This window comes from Schistocerca nitens, chromosome 5 (assembly GCF_023898315.1).
Source record: "Schistocerca nitens isolate TAMUIC-IGC-003100 chromosome 5, iqSchNite1.1, whole genome shotgun sequence".
NCBI lineage: Eukaryota > Metazoa > Arthropoda > Insecta > Orthoptera > Acrididae > Schistocerca > Schistocerca nitens.
The window spans coordinates 456,019,927-456,041,865 of record NC_064618.1 but is presented as its reverse complement, the minus strand read 5'-3'; the positions used below and the strand labels follow the sequence as shown (position 1 = coordinate 456,041,865).

The window sequence follows — 21,939 nt, the reverse complement described above, 5'->3', positions numbered from 1 at the left end:
TGTAGATCAGTACTTAGTAGAAAATTGGGCTCTTTAATAAAGGGGTACCATTGCTTTTGTCTTACACTACTCAGATGTTGTTTTTATACAATATTTCATACTAACTGACACTCCGCAAAAGGACTGTCACATTATTAAATATACTGCATAAAGGAAAATCAATAAATGAAACAGAAGGTTCCAAATTTTTTGGTGTATATATTAATAAGGACCTGGACTGAAAATCTTCTAAATGTCTAAACTCAGCAATTTTTGCAGTATGGATAATAGTGGACCCTAGGAGATGAACCTTTGAAGAAGTTAACAGACTTCTCCTTTTATCATTCACTAATTTCTTAAGGCATAATATTCTTGGGCAACTCTTCATTGAGGAAGAAAGTGTTTGTTATATGGAAGGGTGTAATAACAATAACACGCAGGGAGTGGTCTACAAATGTTAGTCATCGTTTTAATAAACACCACAAAAAAGTAATGGAAATAATTTTTTGTTTGTTTGCGGGTACATGTCTGCAGTTCTGGTGCATGTTAAAACCCTTGCACCACATTATTGTAACATGCCACTAGAGAAACCAAGACAATATGGCACATCCCATCTTCACTCGCTCATCTACCAGATGCAGGAAAGTGACTAGCTGTAGTGAAGATTTTTTATGAATTATTATGCCCCAGTCAGCACCACAAAAACTGTAAATACAGAAGTATCAAATTCTTTGCCTGTTCTCGCAGACAACAGAATTTAATTTTGCATCTAAATGTACAGTCAATCAGAAACAAAATAGATGTATTCCTAATTTCAAACCCACGCCACATTTTTTGTGTAAATGAACACTGGCTCACACCTGATGAGACTGCTCTGTATATCCCTGAAGGATTTGAGTCAGCAAGTTCATACTGTAGAAACAAAAGCAGACATGGAGGAATTGCAATTTTTGTAAATAAAAACTCTGTCATTGAATATGTAGCACAGAAAGTTGATCAGTTTTGCAAAGACCAACTTTTTGAAATTGTTGTAGTGCTACTTCCAAAACAAAAGTTAGTGCTCATGTTTATTTATCACACCCCAAACTCTGATACAAATCAGTTTATTGATCAAATGGAGACTCCCTAAATAAGTACCTGTTGGTAAAATACATGCACCACAAGATAGTATACATTGGTGACATTGACATTCTACAAAAAACACCAACTGTCACACATTTTCAAAACCTGCTAAGATCCAACAACTTTTACTGTGTCGCATCAGCGTCCGCAGCTTAGCCTGGCACTACTCTGCCGCAACCTGCCGGCTGTCGCCACTGCCCCGTCGACGATTGCACGCGAGCAGCACATGTGCACCGCTGTGCGCTCATGAGCCGCGTGCAACGTTTGCCCACCCCTGCCCTAAGGTAAGTCTTTCCGCTCCCAGGATTGGAATGACTCCTTACCCTCTCCCTTAAAACCCACATCCTTTTGTCTTTCCCTCTCCTTCCCTCTTTCCTGATGAAGCAACCGTGGGTTGCGAAAGCTTGAATTTTGTGTGTTTGTTTGTGTGTCTATCAACATACCAACGCTTTCGTTTGGTAAGTTACATCATCGGAAAATATATCTAAAAACAAAGATGATGTAACTTACCAAATGAAAGTAAAGGCAAAGAATTTGGACAGAGGTGTCAGTCGAGCCGGAAGTACAGAGACAAAGATGTTGTTGAATGACAGGTGAGGTATGAGCGGCGGCAACTTGAAATTAGTGGAGGTTGAGGCCTGGTGGGTAACGGGAAGAGTCCTTCGTCACAGCGGGACCCACCTCCTCTTCCTCAAAATCACCCTCTCCAAACCTTCCAGGAATTTCTCACTTCCAGCCTTGCCTCTCAATCCATCTTGAAAAACCTTAATCCCACTCCCAACATCATCTTGATAGACACATAAACAAACACAAACACACAGACAAAATTCAAGCTTTTGCAACACAAGGTTGCTTCATCAGGAAAGAGGAAAGGGGAGGGTAAGACGAAAGGAGGTGGGTTTTAAGGGAGAGGGTAAGGAGTCATTCCAATCCCGGGAGCAGAAAGACTTACCTTAGGGGGAAAAAAGGACAGGTATACACTCGTGCACACACACATATTCATCTGCAAATATACAGACACAAGCAGACATATGTAAAGGCAAAGAATTTGGACAGAGATGTCAGTCGAGCCGGAAGTACAGAGGCAAAGATGTTGTTGAATGACAGGTGAGGTATGAGCGGCGGCAACTTGAAATTAGTGGAGGTTGAGGCCTGGTGGGTAACGGGAAGAGTCCTTTGTTACAGCGGGACCCACCTCCTCTTCCTCAAAATCACCCTCTCCAAACCTTCCAGGAATTTCTCACTTCCAGCCTTGCCTCTCAATCCATCTTGAAAAACCTTAATCCCACTCCCAACATCACCACTGCTGAAGCCCAGGCTATCCGTGATCTGAAGGCTGACCGATCCATCATCATTCTTCCTGCGGACAAGGGTTCCACGACCGTGGTACTTGATCGTCGGGAGTATGTGGTTGAGGGACTGCGTCAGCTTTCAGACAACACTACATACAAAGTTTGCCAAGGTAATCCCATTCCTGATGTCCAGGCGGAGCTTCAAGGAATCCTCAGAACCTTAGGCCCCCTACAAAACCTTTCACCTGACTCCATCAACCTCCTGACCCCATCGACACCCCGCACCCCTACCTTCTTTTTTTTGATGTTTTGGTTCACAAAAATGACAATGGGACTTTGGAACATAGTGCATATCAGAAACATACGTATATTGACCGTTCTCATCATGCAACCAGCTGTCATCCATCACACCATCTCACAACGATTTTGCAGACTTTGCTGAAGAGAGCCTATGCCATTACCAACACAGAAAATTTGATACAGGAATTGGACCATCTTAAAATTGTTTTTAAGCAGAGTGGTTATAGTGACCAACAAATATGTCATGCTCTTCAGTTTGGACCACTGGGGAACCAATCGGAGGATTCTTGTCAATCTGTTGCTTTTTTTGCCTTTTGATGGGAGAATTTCATCAAAAATTTCAAAAATTTTAAGATGATATGACAACAAAAGTGTATTTATGCCACTGGTTAAGATTAGAGCCCTTCTCCGATTCCTAAAGGATGACTTGTGTCTGAGGAAACCTGGAGTTCGCAAAATTCCTTGTCATTGTGGGATGGCTTATATTCACTAAACTGTCTGTACTATTCAGGACCTAGAAAACACCATCACACTTATTTGCTCCAGCCAGAGAAATCTGCAGTGGCAGAACACTGTCTTAATGAGGGATGTAAGACACTATATAATGAGATGCAAATTATCACTCCTGCTTCCCGCTATTGGTAATATATTCTACAGAAATCTACTTAAATTCAATTATCTGATAATACTATTAATACGAATAAAAGTTTCCCTTTACATAACACACAGAATCTGATTTTATCTGATATTATTCTACAACGATCTTCATTTTGACCAGCAGATTCTTTTAGTTAATGTTCTGCTAGTGATATATCATTTTGACTATTGCTTCCACTGGTGCACTACTAGTTCTTTGCACTTGAGAACAGCAGCGATGGTGCTCACACACATATGGCGGGCTGGCTGCAGAGTATAAAGGTGCCATTGATTTGCTTGGAAACTCAGTTCAGGCAAGATGGTGCATCAGCATACACACCTGAAGATGGCGGCCAGTTGGTCTGTTGAAATATCATCTCAAGGCGACTAAATTATCCTCTTTGATACCCAAGAGGAGTATCATCAGTCATTATGTTGGGAAAGTCTACATAATCACAATCAAGTCTGGTTTGCATAGCTCATAATTTTGATGGCAGCCATTTCATTTCCAACATGTAAAGTCTGTGGCTGTGCCCTTTTTCCAGGTTTTTGTGACACTATCTTTCAACAAGATAACACGAGGCCACATGTTGGTCGTAATGTCCTGCCCTACCTCTATACAGAGGGTATTACACTGTTGCTATGGCCAGCACATTCTCCATGTCTCTAACCCATTGAAAACATCTGGTCATGGGTTACCAAGAGCTGTGGTATAGAGTTGAAGCAGCATGGAATGACAAATCCATATCTGTCATTCACTCTCAGTTGAACTTGATGCTGTTGTGTTAGAACCATAAGTTCTGCAAGGGGTAACAACTCTGTGAACTTAATTTTGCACCCTGTCTGTCCTCAAATTGCCAGCAAGTTTAATTATGTATTCTTTGTTTTATTCTGACACATACAATAAGTAAAATTTCATTATTTGCTATTCTACCGAGTGTTGAAGTTTTAAAGAACAGTATAATTATTGTCTTCAGAGGGAGATGTATAAACCTTTGTCTGGGTGTCCACTTTGTAACTTCCAGGAAATATTGTTTTCATTTCCAAACACACTATATTAATTTTAGCATAGTGTATTATAGAACTTTTTTGGTCCTCTTTTCTTCTTTTGTCTGTACGGAGGAACAAAGAAATAAAGGACAATTCAGGTTACCTATGAGATAATCTGAAGGGTACAACTTTTTTGATGATAGTTTTACAGTAGTGAGTAGAATTGAGCTATTACAATCAGAAAGATTTAAAAGTGTTGTACAATGTATTATCTTAACAAGTAACACTATAGTTTGTTATTTTAGGAGGAACTTAATGGTACCACTTTATAGCATACATTGAACAGAGAAGATACATAAATAGAATTTGCCAAGAGGAACAAAATGATTTTGCTTAACACGTTTTGTCAGTACAAAACAAAAATAAAATGCACTTGGCAAGGACCAAGTGTATGATGATGGTGATGATGATGATCATGATGATAATGACGATTACTATGTGTTTAGGTTGCATAAGTGGAAGGTCTTCAGAGCACATATTAAAATCATATGGTTTGTCAGTTCTAAAACTAATAATAAAAAGAGAAATTCAGTGGAAAGACTTAAAATAGCATTGCAGAAAACTGTGACTGGCTGATTACTGGAGAAACAAGGGTGAGCCAATCACACTGCAAAACCTCCCACCTAAAAGCTTAGAATGGAGTCCAAACATTACACAGCAAGTAATTACCACATTTGTCTCATCATCAACTAAAACTGAAGACAGATTGCTGCTTTAATTTGCTCCTGCTCCTCATCACAATATAAGATGCTCTCAGTTGAAATGTGGCATGTAGTGATTTGTACACCACAGGCATCATAGACATGCTGGTCCACTTGCTGAAGTATGAAGCCATGTGTTGCAGAACGGTGAGGTAGAGTTACTTCTTCCACACATACAGGATTACTTTGCAATTCATACTTAAGTGTTTGGCAGAGTATTCATAGAACCAGTATCTCAAATGAAACAGGGCAACTATTGAAGAGGACGCAAGATCAGTAAATAATAATAAAAATGTGACAAAATATGTTGAACTAAAAAAACTGTTTAGTAAATTCAAGAGAATGTGAGAAATCAAATAGAAACTTTTGTTTGGTTCAAATTAATGATGTAAATAGAATAGAATAGAATAGAATAGAATAGAATGTGGAATGTAGAATGTGGAATGTTTCTTTCTATTTTATTTAGAAACTTTGGTTCGGTAGACATCACTGTTCATCAGTGTAGATGGCAGATGGCACAGTAACTAACAACAGAAGTAAATTATACAAGTATTCAAAGATTTGTTAAATGTATCTAGGTTGACGAGATGAATCAGAAACAAAGACAGTGAAAGCAATGATGACTCAAGGACAGTCAAAGAAATAAACACCAGGGTAAAAATGATGTAGAGTGCTTTTGGTAAAGCAAATAGAGTTTTTGAAATGAAGATTCCAATTTTTCTGAAACAGAAAGTTACAGTCAGTGTGCAATGTGAATTAACAGCTCTGACTTCTGGCAGGACACAAAAACCATTCAAAAACAGTATTGCTCAGTGCGCAATGGAAAGATGCATACTGGGATTTTCTAGGAAAGAGAGGAGAAAAAAGGGGGATAAGGAACAGACTGGAGTGAAACATGGAATTATGGGTGCACTAAAATGAAATAGAAACGTGCAGAACACATAGTCAGGAAATGAGTTGTCAGAAGACCAAGGAACAACTTCACTAAATTACGAGAGATGAAAAAGACTCAGAGGGTGACTAAATGGGAGGTGGATAGATGATGGTAGAAAACATGCAAGAGCAACATTGATCAGAGTAGCTGTAAACCCTAATGCTTGACAAAGTCTGCCAGAATGCTTTATTCTGGCAATGGGTTTCAGATGGCTATTGATGATGATAAAGGTAAATAATTATATCTGCTTTATACACGATTAATTTAGGTGACATGAAATGAAGATCGCAATATATGTCAGTTTAAAGAAACATGCCTTTATTAATCACTTGATGAATCATAAATGAAAGCAGCTTTTGAAACTGATATTTTGTAAGAGGATATGTTAACACTGTGTAGGACTGTAATTTACATATCGGTTACTTTATCACAGTAAGACATAGCACTTCAAAAGCTAGGGTCTGTAGGATAACATGTTTTTAGTATCTTTTGTGCTCCATGGTATTTTTCATGTGGCTGTCATTTGTGACTGGTATGATTATCATGAATAAAGAAGAGATTGCTGGAGTGAGCTCTATAAAAAATTGATATAGTGCTGACAAGGGAACCTCCCCATCGCACCCCCCTCACATTTAGCCATAAGTTGGCACAGTGTATAGGCCTTGAAAAACTGAACACAGATCAATCGAGAAAACAGGAAGAAGTTGTGTGGAACTATGAAAAAAAAATAAGCAAAATATACAAACTGAGTAGTCAATGCGCAAGGTAGGCAACATCAAGGATACTCTGAGCCCAGGAGGGCCATGGTTAGCGTGAGCAGCTGCGGAACGAGAGGTCCTTGGTTCAAATCTGCCCTCGAGCGAAAAGTTTACTTTTTTATTTTCACAAAGTTATGATCTGTCCGTTCGTTCATTGATGTCTCTGTTCACTGTAATAAGTTTAGTGTATGTGTTTTGCGACCGCACCGCAAGACCGTGCGATTAGTAGATGAAAGGACGTGCCTCTCCAATGGAAACGGAAAACATTTGATCGCAAGGTCATAGGTCCACCGATTCCTCCACAGGAAAGCACGTCTGATACATTCTATACGACACTGGTGACGCCATGTGTGTCACATAACAGGAATATGTTGTCCACCCACCTAACTTGTACACTTGGCGAATGGGTAAAAAGATTCTTCTATCTTGCCTGATTTAGGTTTTCCTGTGGATTTGATAATCACTCCCAAAAAAAGTGATGAAAACATAAGAGTTTGTCACATAAACTACAACAAATGAATGCAACAGTTTCACAGTCACACAGTTTTCCCTGTGCTCTGTCAAAACATATGTTTTTAACGTTTTCAGATTTTTTCGTTTAGGTGTAGCGTCCCCATACTACGGCACAGTTACCTCGCATCGGATGGACGGACGGACAGATAATAATTGTCTGAAAATAAAAAATAAAACTTTTCACTCGAGGGAAGATTTGAACCCCGGACCTCTCGTTCCGCAGCTGCTCACGCTAACCACGGCGCTCCTGGACACACACTTGCCGTGATGTTGCTTATCTGTGCATGGACTACTCAGTTTGTATATTTTGCTTATTTTTTTCATAGTTCCACACAACTTCTTCCTGTTTTCTCGATTGATGTGTGTTCAGCTTTTCAAGGCCTATCCACTGTGCCAGCTTATAACTAAATCTGAGGGGGGTGCGATGGGGAGGTTCCCTTGTGAGGTGTGAAAAACAATTCTGGCTTGAGTATGCCGTCTTGTCAATTCTGATTGATTGTGAATACATTGTGGATGAGGAATAAATGTCTCACTTGACATATGTGGTGAGACTTAAATTAAAATTGATTTGATATGTCTAATTTATAACTGAAATCCACTTCTGCTCTTGTTATTAAGTCTTAGCATTGCATATTAGTGGTTTGTAGGAGGCTACAGAATCTAACTTTGTTGATGATTTTCCTTCCCTACTAGATTTGACAAATTACTCCAGTCATAAACTACATAACTACCATGTCTTGTACATAGAGCAGCCTTGTACCAACCATCGACTTTGACTTTACAGAAAAATTTTAAGAATTCATTGAAGGGGACTATAATAACTAAAAGAATGCACCCCACTAAAATATTATTATATAGTGTCATCTGTGTTCAGTATTAATGCTTCCAGCAGTTGAATAGGTACAAATAAACAAAAAATATATATTATAAAGCCTTATATAAAAATTCCACAGTACATCCTATATTCCTTTCATCTGCATGGCCTAATCATCACTGATTTTTCTGTTAGTACCTGCCTCTTGTTTTCTTTTCACTGAGTTTTCTATGCCTTTGTCTCCTCTCCTTTATTCTTGTTGTTGTTATTGTTGTTGGTGGTGGTAGTGATGTCATTTAGTCCAAAGAATGGTTTGATGCAGTTCTCCACACTAGTCTATCCTGGATAAATCTCTTGGTATCTGTCTACACACTTCCATCATCAAATTGACAACTCCTTGACATCTCAGAATGCATCCAGTCAAATGACCCCTTCTTTTAATCAAACTGTGCCATACAGTTCTTTTCTCCTTATTGATATTTGATAGTTCCTCATTAGTTATCTTCAGCATTTTTTTGTAGCACCACATTTCCAAAGCTTCTATCCACCTCTTGTGTGAATTGCTATTGCCCTCATTTCACTTACAACAAGGCTACAGTTCAGACAAATAGCTTCGGAAAAGACTTTGTAAGACTTAAATTTATTTATACATTAATGAATTTTTGTTTTCCAGAAATGCTTAAATAACATAATTGTCAAAAATGGCTCTGAGCACTATGGGACTCAACTGCTGTGGTCATAAGTCCCCTAGAACTTAGAACTACTTAAACCTAACTAACCTAAGGACAGCACACAACACCCAGCCATCACGAGGCAGAGAAAATCCCTGACCCCGCCGGGAATCGAACCCGGGAACCCGGGCGTAGGAAGCGAGAACGCTACCGCACGACCACGAGATGCGGGCTAACATAATTGTTTAATATATTATAATGTAATGTAAAAAGCCATTGCTTTCAAATGATAGCTCCCACTTTGTCTTCGTTTTTGAAATAGAGCCACTACTTCACTTACAATAGTGATTTACTGTTTATCTGTAATTATGATTTATGCCATTACTGTCAGGGATACACATTTTGACATATGCAGAAAATGTAAACCACAACACTTGCATTTATATTCAGAATTAACAATTTTCTTTTACAGAAATGCTTAAATAACATATTTAATTATTATATTATCATGTAATGTGGAAAGCCATTGCTTTCAAGGCATAGCTCCCACTTATCTTACAGCAATGTATTACTATTTACCTGTAATTGCAATTTATGCAGTTATAGGTTGGCAAGTACAATTTGATGCATGCAAAATAATGTAAACTATATGATAAGCTACAGTATTCATACTAATTGTAATGATATGTTAAAGTAAGTATTAACTCACCTGGATTTTCCCAGCTTCTCCAGTTGAATCCATCCTTGACGCCATATTAACGGCATCGCCCCATATATCGTACAGAGGTTTCTGTGCTCCAATAACCCCAGCAGTAATTGGACCATGTGAAATGCCTAAAAATGATGAGTTCATAAACCATACAATAATGTAAATGTGAGGAGAGTATATGAATAGGAAGGTAAAAAACCTTGCATGACTTCTTATCATCATGTTCATCATAACTACTATTGAATTTGGACACTTACCCACTCTCAGCCTATATGACTGTTGACCTTCGGCATTTATTTTTTCTAGTGCAGCCATCATCCTTGTTGCAAAATGAGCAAGCACATACACAACATGTTGGGGGAATGTTTGCCTGCTAATGGAAGTTGTTGAGTCCCTGCGTCCAGGATCCAAGCCACAAGCAGCCATATAAGTCCAGCCAACTACTTTTATTTTCTCAACACGCAGAAAACTTGGTTCAAAGAGTAGCTGCATTATAATAAAATAAACACCTGTTATTTGGTAGTTCCATAAATATGCACAATTGGTTTCACATTATGTATTAGTAATCAGTGTTATAATGTTTAGTGAATCCAATGATGACACTGTTTAACAGACATTTAAAATAATTTCTCATCTGAAGTTTATGTAAAAGCAGTGGGATGGTGAAAGAACATGTGAAATATTAATAGTTGGCTTAAGAAATCGAACAATCTGCTGCATGCTTACGTACACAATTTTCTTGTTAATATGGAAAAAGTTTCTGTTTTCCACACTATGATTTATGAACATTTTTCAAAGAGAAAAAGAACTTGGTTTTCCATTCACACAAATCAGTGACCTCCATTTGTTTCTCCTTCTGCTTGAATTTTTCAAGATTTGATTACTGGTACAAATTGAAGATAAAGTCAGTAACTCACCTTGTCAAAGTCACATATGATTTCGTTGAGTACTCGTAGGCTAACTAGTTCATTGCTGTTTTCAGGATGATCAAAGTCAAAAAGAGTGTAATCAGTAACAGTAGCAAACAAGACAGCTACTGAGTCATATTCTTCATGATACAGTTCATCAGAGGTCCTTTCTATGTTCAGGTAGAGCTCAGCTATAAAAAAAATTATATGTATACAAATGAAATTTTTCTGCTACCAAGAGGCAACAGACACTGATAAAAATAAATAAAAGATGAAATTAAAGAAGCTATCAAATTGGAATATTTTTTTCAAAATTGAGGAAAAGCTTCCCAGTACACTAGACAAAATAATGTAAGGGGGGGAGACTGTGAGTACAAGCCCAAGTGGAAAAAAATATAAGGAAGGAAAGTCAAACTAATGGAAAACAAAATCCATCTTTGCATACTTACATTCAATAAACTATGGAATATGCCATTGAGAAATTGGGAAAAAAACCTTGTAGACATGTATTCAGACTTCAAAAACAGCCAACTGTTTAGAGAACTTAGGGTTCTTCCTGTTTCAAGTGTCTGTATTCTGAAATGTACAGTGAACACAAACACTGTCTAATAAAACGACTCCCTTCCCAAAACAAATCTTCTTTTTATTGGTTTGATGCCATCCTAAATCTCTTCCTCTCGTCTTTGGATACCTATGAAACCAGCATCCTCAGTAATCTTTTTGCATGTTCTGATCTTTATTTACCTAACAATTTCCTGATTAAAAGTCTTTTCAGAATGAAGTTAGCCTTTCATAGATGTCTTTGCACATGCACCACTAATTGTTCTTACTTTTGGTAAGAGTAGTCTGGAGACTTTTCAATTCTTATTCTTTTAAGTACGTCACCTGACATTTTGTATCTTCACATTAGTTTTAACATCCCTCTGTATCACTATACTTCGATATATTCAATTTCTTCTCTACTTTTCTAATGGCCTTTGGTTGTTTTTGTTATAGTAATGTACACTGTTCATATAATTTCACAAAGATTTTCCTCAATTCCATATCGATATTTGTTATCAATAGTTGTTCATGTATTTGTTTCCCAGCAGTATAATGAAATTAATTAAATTCACTAAATGCATAGATCAATGGGGATGAAATCAGTTAAGATCCAGTTACATGAAATGATATTAGTGCAAACTGGCTAAGACTTTTGCTTTTGATATAACCAGTGCAAATTGTTCAGATATGCTGGACCGGCAATTAATGAACACAAACATTGTCTAATAAAAAGACTCCCTTCCCAAAACAAATCTTCTTTTTATTGGTTTGATGCCATCCTAAATCTCTTCCTCTCGTCTTTGGATACCTATGAAACCAGCATCCTCAGTAATCTTTTTGCATGTTCTGATCTTTATTTACCTAACAATTTCCTGATTAAAAGTCTTTTCAGAATGAAGTTAGCCTTTCATAGATGTCTTTGCACATGCACCACTAATTGTTCTTACTTTTGGTAAGAGTAGTCTGGAGACTTTTCAATTCTTATTCTTTTAAGTACTTCACCTGACATTTTGTATCTTCACATTAGTTTTAACATCCCTCTGTATCACTATACTTCGATATATCAATTTCTTCTCTACTTTTCTGATGGCCTTTGGTTGTTTTTGTTATAGTAATGTACACTGTTCATATAATTTCACAAAGATTTTCCTCAATTCCATATCGATATTTGTTATCAATAGTTGTTCATGTATTTGTTTCCCAGCAGTATAATGAAATTAATTAAATTCACTAAATGCATAGATCAATGGGGATGAAATCAGTTAAGATCCAGTTACATGAAATGATATTAGTGCAAACTGGCTAAGACTTTTGCTTTTGATGTAACCAGTGCAAATTGTTCAGATATGCTGGACCGGCAATTAATGAACACAAACATTGTCTAATAAAAAGACTCCCTTCCCAAAACAAATCTTCTTTTTATTGGTTTGATGCCATCCTAAATCTCTTCCTCTCGTCTTTGGATACCTATGAAACCAGCATCCTCAGTAATCTTTTTGCATGTTCTGATCTTTATTTACCTAACAATTTCCTGATTAAAAGTCTTTTCAGGAATTCGTAACACACCAGGACACAAACCCAGATTTCCTGTTTATTGCATCCAGTCAGCTTACCTTTTAGACTATGTGAGCATGCCTACAGGCCCGATTCAAACTTTTAATAGTCTCTGACACATAAATGAATTAAAAGCCCTGAAATGGAATGCATGGATTGATAACAATGAAATTAATCAAGTGCAGTGACATGAAATAATATCAGTGACAACTACTGAGATATGTTGAATTTGCAAAGTAATGAGTGTGTAGTGACAACTGAAAATTCATACCAGGCTGGAACCTGAATTTAGGTTTTATGCATATGGAAAGGAGTTGTCTTTACCATTAGGTTAGTTGAGCATGCTTCCAGACATGGCTCACACTTTCATTGTCACTCATACTCCTCCCATTGAGATATCATTTATGAGTAACTTCATAACATCTTCAATTTCATACTCATAGATCCGTTTATCTCATTCTCAATCCATTTAATTCATTTTGTATCTGTTCCTTGTGGCAGTGTAAGCCATGGTCCTTTACCAATTTCTTTTCCCCAGTGATGCTTTTTTCACATACCCCTTGGGAGAATCTCTGTTAGTAGTGTCTGGAAATCGTATGTGGAAACAATGACAGTGAAAGTTTTAGTAAGGCCTGTGCCTATGTTCACATTGCCCAATTGTTAACATGAACCACTCTAATCAGGAAATCTCGGTTCAGGTCCCGATACAGACAGAATTGTCAGTTATCACTGCATGTTCATTAACACCAATGCTGAAATAATTTTTTATATACTTGTGACATCATTAGCCCATGAAAATTGTACGGATACTTGGATATGATCTGAAACATGATTGAATGGCCTAGATTTCTCCTCTACCATGCAATCGATCGTCTTAAGAACCAAATATATTTGGGAGGGGGAGGAGCGATGAAGGAATGAAGAAACTGATCTTGTGAAATAATGAGCAATTCTCTACTATGGGTTGTAAAGTACAGAAATGTTCAAATGGATTCAGAAAGCATTGGGGGAAGACTATATGATCTGTACAGAGTGCCAAGAGTTGTTATAGATTCTTAGTGAACCAAGCATCATATCTAATAGTTGTAATGGACAGACTTCACATGAATCACATCACTGCAAAAATTAACCCTCAGTTGCTACTGGACAAATTGAAAAAAAGGCCACTTTCATTCAGAAAATGCTTGAAAATTTAACTGCCACTGAAAACATTTTGAACAACATAATGACAGGAAATGAGACACAAATTTATGACTATGAAATAGACACAAAGATGCAGCCATGTTAGTGAAAGGGGAAAGATGTTCTCCTACACAGAGAGAAAGACAAGTTGACACAACATCAAGATGCTGATGATTTATTTTCATTGATTGTTTACGCATTTCCATGCTGTACAAGGAAATGAGAATTTCACCAAGTTTGTTTAGGAGATGCCATGCATTCTCTTTGGCTGGGTGCAACTGAGTAGCTGCTGGGTGTCGTGCACCCCCTTCCCTACTCCACTCTTCCTGCCACTTCTCCTCTCCCCACTGCTCCCCTCAGCTTGCAGTCAGTACCATCACCAGCACTTGTCGTTAGCTGAGCACCTCATCGGAGAGAGGCATGGAGGCATGAGGAGTAGTTTGTCTGGAACTCAGTGTATTCGCACGAATTATCTATTGCAAGGACTGATCATCATGGTCTCAATTCATCAACACACTTTTAGTGCCTCGCGACTGTGGGTATGAATAGCTACCCACAGCTGAATGTATTTCCGTGGTGGGCCAGTTCTGTGGATACATCTGACACATCAAGCCTGCCAATCTGAGGCCCATCATTTCTCACTAATGTGCAGGTCAAACCCATTGGATCTAGTCTGCCTGATCTGCTCACACACCAGGTCCATTAGTGTGTGATGGGAATCAGCAGATTTCCATGATTTATTCTTGCCCTTCAGATCTCAGAAATTGTCTGGAAATCAGGGATCTTCACTTTGGGAAGCTTATGGAAACCCTGTGTGACTAAAGTGGGAAATTTGATAGCAAAATTTGAATACTCACATAACTGCCATATAAAACTGGCCCACAAGCAAGAAATGTCAAAGTGATGGTAAAAATATTTTATAGATTATATTTATCAAATTCAAGGGATGTGACTTCACAAAAGTGTCCATAGAGTATTAGACAGCATATCTAATGGAAAATAATTTATCAAAAGATATTTATTAATAAAATTCTTTAATACCACAGCTCTTCACAAGAAACACAACTGCACACTTAAGACAATACTAATGGCAGAGCCCTTCTGCAGTAAGTCTTGAGTAATACTTAAGTCCTATGTAATGCAATACTGATGATAAAATGCAGTGGAACAGTCCAAAATACCAAGATCTAAACACTGAGATCAATAACATTTTGGATACTAAAGGCCAAAATGCTTCATTATTCTGGTGGTCTGTATTGGTATGACATATCTGATCTTAGAGGTCCACGGCTCGTGGTTTTGCAGTAGTGTTCTCGTTTCCCACGCATGGGGTCCCGGGTTTGATTCCCAGTGGGGTCAGGGATTTTTCCTGCCTGAAGATGACTGGTTGTTGTGTCGTCTTCATCATAATCATCATTCATCCCCATTACGGTTGGAGGAATGCAATGGCAAACCACCTCCACTAGGACCTTGCCTAGTACAGTGGTGCGGGTCTCCCACATCGTCCCCTATGCTCCTCGGAGTATGGGACCTCATCATCATCATCATCATCGTCATCACCTGACCTTGCAGATGATTCAGTACACAGGACCATGCTACTTTAGTAAGGGGTCACAGTTCTTTTGTACAATCTGTTCCGTTTATCCTTGGGAAATTGGTAACAATATATAATGTATTTTATCTATTATAGACAATCATTACGAAAATAGAAGACTGGCTAGGAAAAGAATTTTGAGCAAGTCTTCAAAGTTGAAAGTGTGTCAGAAAATAAATGAGGAGAGGAAGGGCTTACAGTGATAACTAATCAGGTAGAGATATCGAAATTTACTCATGTATAGGAAAAGGTGGCAGCTGATGCATTAACATTTATGTGGACCATTAATTATATCATTTTGTGTTCATTGGTTTGGGAAACATTGTAAATAAGTTTTGTCATGGACTTACATAAACAGACCCTTGTGTGTGCATGCAGCATACATTTTTAAATTTTGCTGTGGACCATCATGGGCTAATTCGCAGAAATGATAGCGTCTTATAGCTGAAGTTTCTTATTACTGTATCAACATTAGAACATAAGCCACCAATAAAGCTAATACAACAGACTCTCAAAGCAGTGCGACATACCATGCAGACTAGTTGACATTTCCGGCAGCTGTTTACCAATAAAGCTAATACAACAGACTCTCAAAGCAGTGCGACATACCATGCAGACTAGTTGACATATTGCCTGCTGGCAGCTGTTTAGGTATTTTGACCAATAGCTGTTTGCAACTGGCAGGAATCCTCAAAGAATTATCCTCTCTTGTTTGTGTGTGATGGCTGTTTGATAAGTAATCTGATATTTTGCCAGCATAAGTTACTGGTGTTCTCAAAGAATTATCCTTTATTGTTCATGGAGTACTGAAGTTGAGAAACAGAGGATAATTAGTTGCGAGTGTCCAATACTTATGATGGTTAGATGTCAGATTATCAGTCAAAGAGCCATCGGTTAAAATACCTCAAACACCCGCTGCCAGGTGATATGTCTATCAAGTGGCTATGAAAGTCTCAGTGATTACATAAGACTAGTCCCTATTAATAAGCAGTGTGACATGATTCTCCCTTGGGTCAGGGTAAGTAAGTCAGATTCACACATTTCCATTAAAAGCTCATTGTACAGAATCTGGATGTTGTTGTTGTGGTCTTCAGTCCGAAGACTGGTTTGATGCAGCTCTCCATGCCACTCTATCCTGTGCGAGCTTCTTCATCTCCAAATAACTACTGCAACCTACATCTCTCTGAATCTTCTTACTGTTTCATTTCTTGGTCTCCTTCAATGATTTTTACCTCCCACGCTTCCCTCCAGCACTAAATTGGTGATCCTTTGATGTCTCAGAATGTGTCCTGTCAACTGATCCCTTCTTTTGATCAAGTTTTGCCACACATTTCTTGCCTCCCCAGTTCTATTCAATACTTCCTCATTAGTCACATGATCTACCCATGTAATCTTCAGAATTCCTCTGTAGCATCACATTTTGACAGCTTCTATTCTCTTTTTGTCTAAACTGCTTATCATCCATGTTTAACTTCCATACATGGCGACACTTCAGACAAATACATTCAGAGAAGGTTTCCTAACACTTAAATATATATTTGGTGCTAACAAATTTCTCTTCTTCAGAAATGTTTTTCCTGCCATTGCCAGTCTACATTTTATATTCTCTCTGCTTCACCTGTCATCAGTTATTTTGCTGCCCAAATAGAAAAATCATATACCACTTTAAGTATCTCATTTCCTAATCTGATTCCCGTAGTGGCATCTGATTTAATTTTACCACATTTCATTACCCTTGTGTTGCTTTTGTTGATATTTGTCTTATATCCTCCATTCAAGACACTGTCCATTGTGCTCAACTTCTCTTCCAAGTCCCTTGTTGTCTCTGACAGAAATACAATGTCATCGGCAAACCTCGAAGTTTTTTTTTCCTATCCCTGAACTTAAATTCCTACTCCAAAATTTTCTTTGGTTTCCTTTACTGCCCGTTCAATGTACATATTGAATAATATCAGGGATAGGCTACAACCCTATCTCACTCCCTTTTCAACCACTGCCTCCCTGTCATGCCCCTCGACTCTTATAACTGCTGTCGGATTTCTGTACAGGTGTCAAAAGCTTTCTCTAAGTCTATAAATGCTATACATGTAGTTTGTGTTTCCTTAACCTGTCTTCTAAGATAAGTCACAGGGTCAGTACTGCCTCATGTTCCAACATTTCTAAGTAATATAAACTGATCTTCCCCGAGATCGGATTTTACCAGTTTTTCCATTCTTCTGTAAAGAATCTATGTTAATATTTTGCAACCATGACTTATGAAACTGATCATTCAATAATTTTCACACCTGTCAGCATCTTCTTTCTGTCTAGTTGGAATTACTACATTCTTCTTGAAGTCTGAGAGTATTTTGCCTGTCTCATACATCTTGCACGCTGGATGGAATAGTTTCGTTATGGTAGGTTCTCCCAAGGCCATCAGTAGTTCTGACAGAATATCGTCTACTCCCTAGATCTTTCAGAGCTATGTCAAACTATTCTCACAGTATTGTATCTCCTATCTCATATTCATCCGCGTCCATTCCCTTTCTATAATATTGCTTTCAGATTCATCTTCATTGCATAGACCCTCTATATACTCCTTCCACCTTTGAGCTTTCCGTTCTTGCTTAGGACTAGTTTACCATATGACCTCTTGATGTACATACAGCTGGTTCTCTTACATACAGCTGTTTCTCTTTCCCCAGAGGTCTCTCTAATTTTACTGTAGGCAGTATGCATCTTTCCAATGATGAAATATGCTTCTAAGTAGCTTGCTGCTTAGCAATTTTGCACTTGTGTCAGTCTCACTTTGTTAAATGTCTGTGTTGCCTTTTACCTGCTTCATTTGCGGCATTTTTAAATTATCTCTGTTCATCAATTAAATTCAATATCTCTAGTGTTAGGCAAGGAGTTTTACTAGGCCTTGTCTTTTTACCTATTTGATCCTCTGCTGCCTTCTCCATTACATCTCTTAAAGCTACCCATTCATGTTCTGCTGTATTCTTTTCGCTGTTCTAGTTAAGTGTTTCTAATGCTCCCTCTGAAACTCTCAGAAACACCTGCTTCTTTCAACTTATCCAGGTCCCATCTTCTTAATTTCCCATCTTTTTCCAATTTCTCCAGTTCTGATCTTCTGTTGATAACCAATAAATTGTGCTCGGAGTCCACATCTGCCCCCAGAAATGTCTTACAATTTAACATTTCCTAAATCTCTGTCATACCATTGTATAATCAATCTGAAACCTTCCGGTGTCTCCAGGTCTCTTCCATGTATACAGCCTTTTTTTTAAGATTCTTAAACCAAGTGTTAGTGACAATTAAATTATGCTCTGTGCAAAATTTTACCAGGCACCTTCCTCTTTCATTCCTTTCCCCAGTCCTTATTCACCTACTATTTTTCCTTCTTTTCCTTCTCTTCTTTTTCCTACTATTGAATTCCAGTCCCCCATCACAATTAAATTTTTATCTCCTCTAACTGCCTGAATAATTTATTTTTCTCATCTTACATTTCTTCAATCACTTCACCATGTGTGGAGCTAGTTGGCATGTAAACTTGTATTACTGCAGTAAGTGTGGGCTTCATGTCTATCTTGGCTATGATAATTTGTTCACTATGCTGCTCATAGGAGCTTACCTGCATTGTCCGCAGCTCGTGGTCGTGCGGTAGCATTCTCGCATCCGGCGCCCGGGTTCCCGGGTTCGATTCCCAGTGGGCTCAGGGATTTTCTCTGCCTCGTGATGACTGGGTGTTGTGTGATGTCCTTAGTTTAGTTAGGTTTCAGTAGTTCTAAGTTCTAAGGGACTGATGACCATAGATGTTAAGTCCCATAGTGCTCAGAGTCATTTACCTGCATTCCTATTTTCCCACTCCTGCATTACCCTATTTGATTTTGTATTTACGAGTAGAACCCTGTATTCACCTGACCAGAAGTCCTGTTCCTCGTGCCACCAAACTTCACTAATTCCCACTGTATCTAACTTCAACCTCTCTATTTCCCTTTTTAAATTTTCTAACCTACCTGTTCCATTGAGGGATCTAACATTCCACATTCCAACCCATAGAAGGTCAGTTTTTTTCTTCTGATGACGACATACTCCTGAGTACTCCTCACCCAGAGATCAGAGTGGGGGATTATTTTACCTCTGGAACATTTTACCCATTTAACCATACATTAGAGCTATATGTCTTTGGGAAAAATTACAGCTGTAGTTTCCTGTTGCTTACAGCCATTTGCAGTAACTGCACAGAAAGACTGTTTTGGTCGATGTTACAAGGCTAGATCCCTCAATAATTTGGACTGTTGCCTCTGCAACTACTGAAAGGACTGCTGCCCCTCTTCAAGAATCACATGTTTGTATGGCCTCTCAGTGGTACCCCTCCATTGTGGTTCACCTCCGGTATGGCTATTTGTATTGCTGAGGTACGCAAGCCACCCCATCAACTGCAAGGTCCATGTTTCATTGGGGGGGGGGGGGGGGGGGGAGAAGCTGGCTAGTAATGACATAGATCTTTCACTGTTTATGCTGGAAATAATGAATACTGACTTAGACTTAATGCTGTTAATTCATTCATTCAAGTGAAGTAATCAGGATGACAGGATGAGTCATATTAAAAGTGACATGTGTAATTAAGATATTAAAAAGTTTATATGTTTTTCTAAAAGGCATACAAGAACTCTTGAGAAGTGGGTTATAATGATGTGATGCTTTTAATGCTTGTAGTGAGACTTCTTGAATAAATATTTGAGAAATGTGATGGGAAATTTAAATGTCGAGACTGTTGGTCCATTGAGGTTTCATGTTTGGTTGCAGATAATAGGTCAGATGATATCACTACCAACTAAGCTTAAAGAAGAGTCATTCAAACATAGCTTTTTTTTCAAAGGGAACAGTTCAGCCACTAAAAAAATCCATCATTTTGTTGAAAACAAAATAAAATAAAATAAACCCCCAGGAACAAAGAATCTTTCACTCTACAGCAGAGTGTGCACTACTTTGAGACTTCCTAGCAAATTGAAACTATGTGCTGAATTGGGATTTGAATCCAGCAGTGCTCTTACTGATCAAACTATTCAGGTAGGACACATGATTTATCCTCATAGTTTTGCTTCTATTTGTACCTCTCTTCTACTTTCAAGGAGTGCTAGTCCCAAAGGGTATACAAGAGAGCTTCTGTGACATCCGGAAAGTAGGAGAGAAGTAATGGCACAGGTGAAATTGTGTGTTTGAATTGTGTCACACCCGGATTGCTCAGTTGTTACATACATTGGAACAAAAGGCAAGGTTCTAGGTGTGTTTTTGCTTTGAGGAAGCTTTAATTGTCGAGTCCTAGTAACAGAGTTCCATAGATTTCGTGTTTGTTTTGAATACTGTCAGAGAGAGTCCCTTTAGTCAACCATAGTGCCAGTAGTGCTAGTGTTTGTTTTCAATACAGTCCAGAGACAGTTAGTGCTATTTTCATTGTTTTCTACAAGAAATGTCTAGCAACCACAGTTTAGTCAACAATCAGCCGCCTTCAGTGAATTAGCAGTCTAGTTAAAAGTTGATTAACTCTCTACAGTAAATTGATTTCTTAGGATGGATAGGATGTGTGACTGCTGTGTACAGACGCAGGAGGAGCTGGCCACTGTTCGCGAACAGCTGAACATGTTGATGGCCGCGGTCAGCCATCTTCAGGCTGCTGCCTCGGAGTGTAGCGGCAGTGGGGAATCTGGTGCGTTGCATGGTGCACCCCAGGTGTTACATGCTTCACCCACTGTCCCTGCTGTCGAGACATCTTCGCGGGTACAGGGCGCGATTGGGCCACCCTCTCCCCAAGGGGAGTGGCAGGTTCAGTGGCGTTCACAGTGCACGAGGCGGAGGGTCAATGTGGAAGCTGGCCGTGTGGCATAGCCCGCTCTGCCTGTAAGTGGACATGTGGCTGCTCCTTCAGCAAGGTCTGAGCAGGCACATGGGGGGAGGGGTTTATTAGTTATTGGGAGCTCCAACGTTAGGCGGGTGATGGAGCCCCTTACGGGAATAGCGGAAAGGTCGTGGAAGAAGGCCAGTGTTCACTCTGTCTGCTTGCCAGGGGGTTTCATCCAAGATGTGGAGGCGGCCTTGCCGGCGGCGATAGAGAGCACTGGGTGCACCCGACTGCAAATTGTTGCTCATGTCGGCACCAATGACTCCTGCCATCTGGGTTCAGAGGTCATCCTCAGTTTGTACAGGCGGTTGGCGGAATTGGTGAAGGCAGAAAGCCTCGCTTGTGGGGTGGAATCTGAGCTAACTATTTGTAGTATCGTTCCCAGAACCGATCGCAGTCCTCTGGTTTGGGGCCGAGTAGAATGCTTAAACCAGAGGCCAATTCCCTCCTTAGGCCCGACACGACGCCTCCTGAGACGCGGCAAGGTAGGAGTGGGCAAAATGCAACAGGGAATAACAATATTAATGTGCTAATAGTAAACTGCAGGAGCGTCTATAGAAAGGTCCCAGAACTGTTCTCATTAATAAACGGTCACAATGCCCATATAGTACTAGGGACAGAAAGTTGGCTGAAACCCGACGTAAACAGTAATGAAATCCTAAACTCAGATTGGAATGTATACCGCAGAGACAGGCTGGACAGTGAAAGGGGAGGCGTGTTTATAGCGATAAGAAGTGCAATAGTATCGAAGGAAGTTGACGGAGATCCGAAATGTGAAATAATTTGGGTGAAGGT

At 39.0% G+C, this 21,939-nt stretch overlaps 1 protein-coding gene across 1 annotated transcript in view; it reads right to left on the bottom strand.

Annotated features, from left to right (window-relative positions):
- Positions 1-21,939, bottom strand: part of LOC126260008 (adenylate cyclase type 2-like) — a 516,154-nt gene that overhangs the window by 2,678 nt on the left and 491,537 nt on the right. Inside the window, exons 19-21 of the mRNA XM_049957168.1 lie at positions 10,397-10,578; positions 9,737-9,965; positions 9,480-9,604 (exon numbers count right to left, since the gene is read on the bottom strand). Of these exons, the coding sequence (XP_049813125.1) occupies positions 9,480-9,604; positions 9,737-9,965; positions 10,397-10,578 (536 nt within the window). The remainder of the gene's footprint in view (positions 1-9,479; positions 9,605-9,736; positions 9,966-10,396; positions 10,579-21,939) is intronic.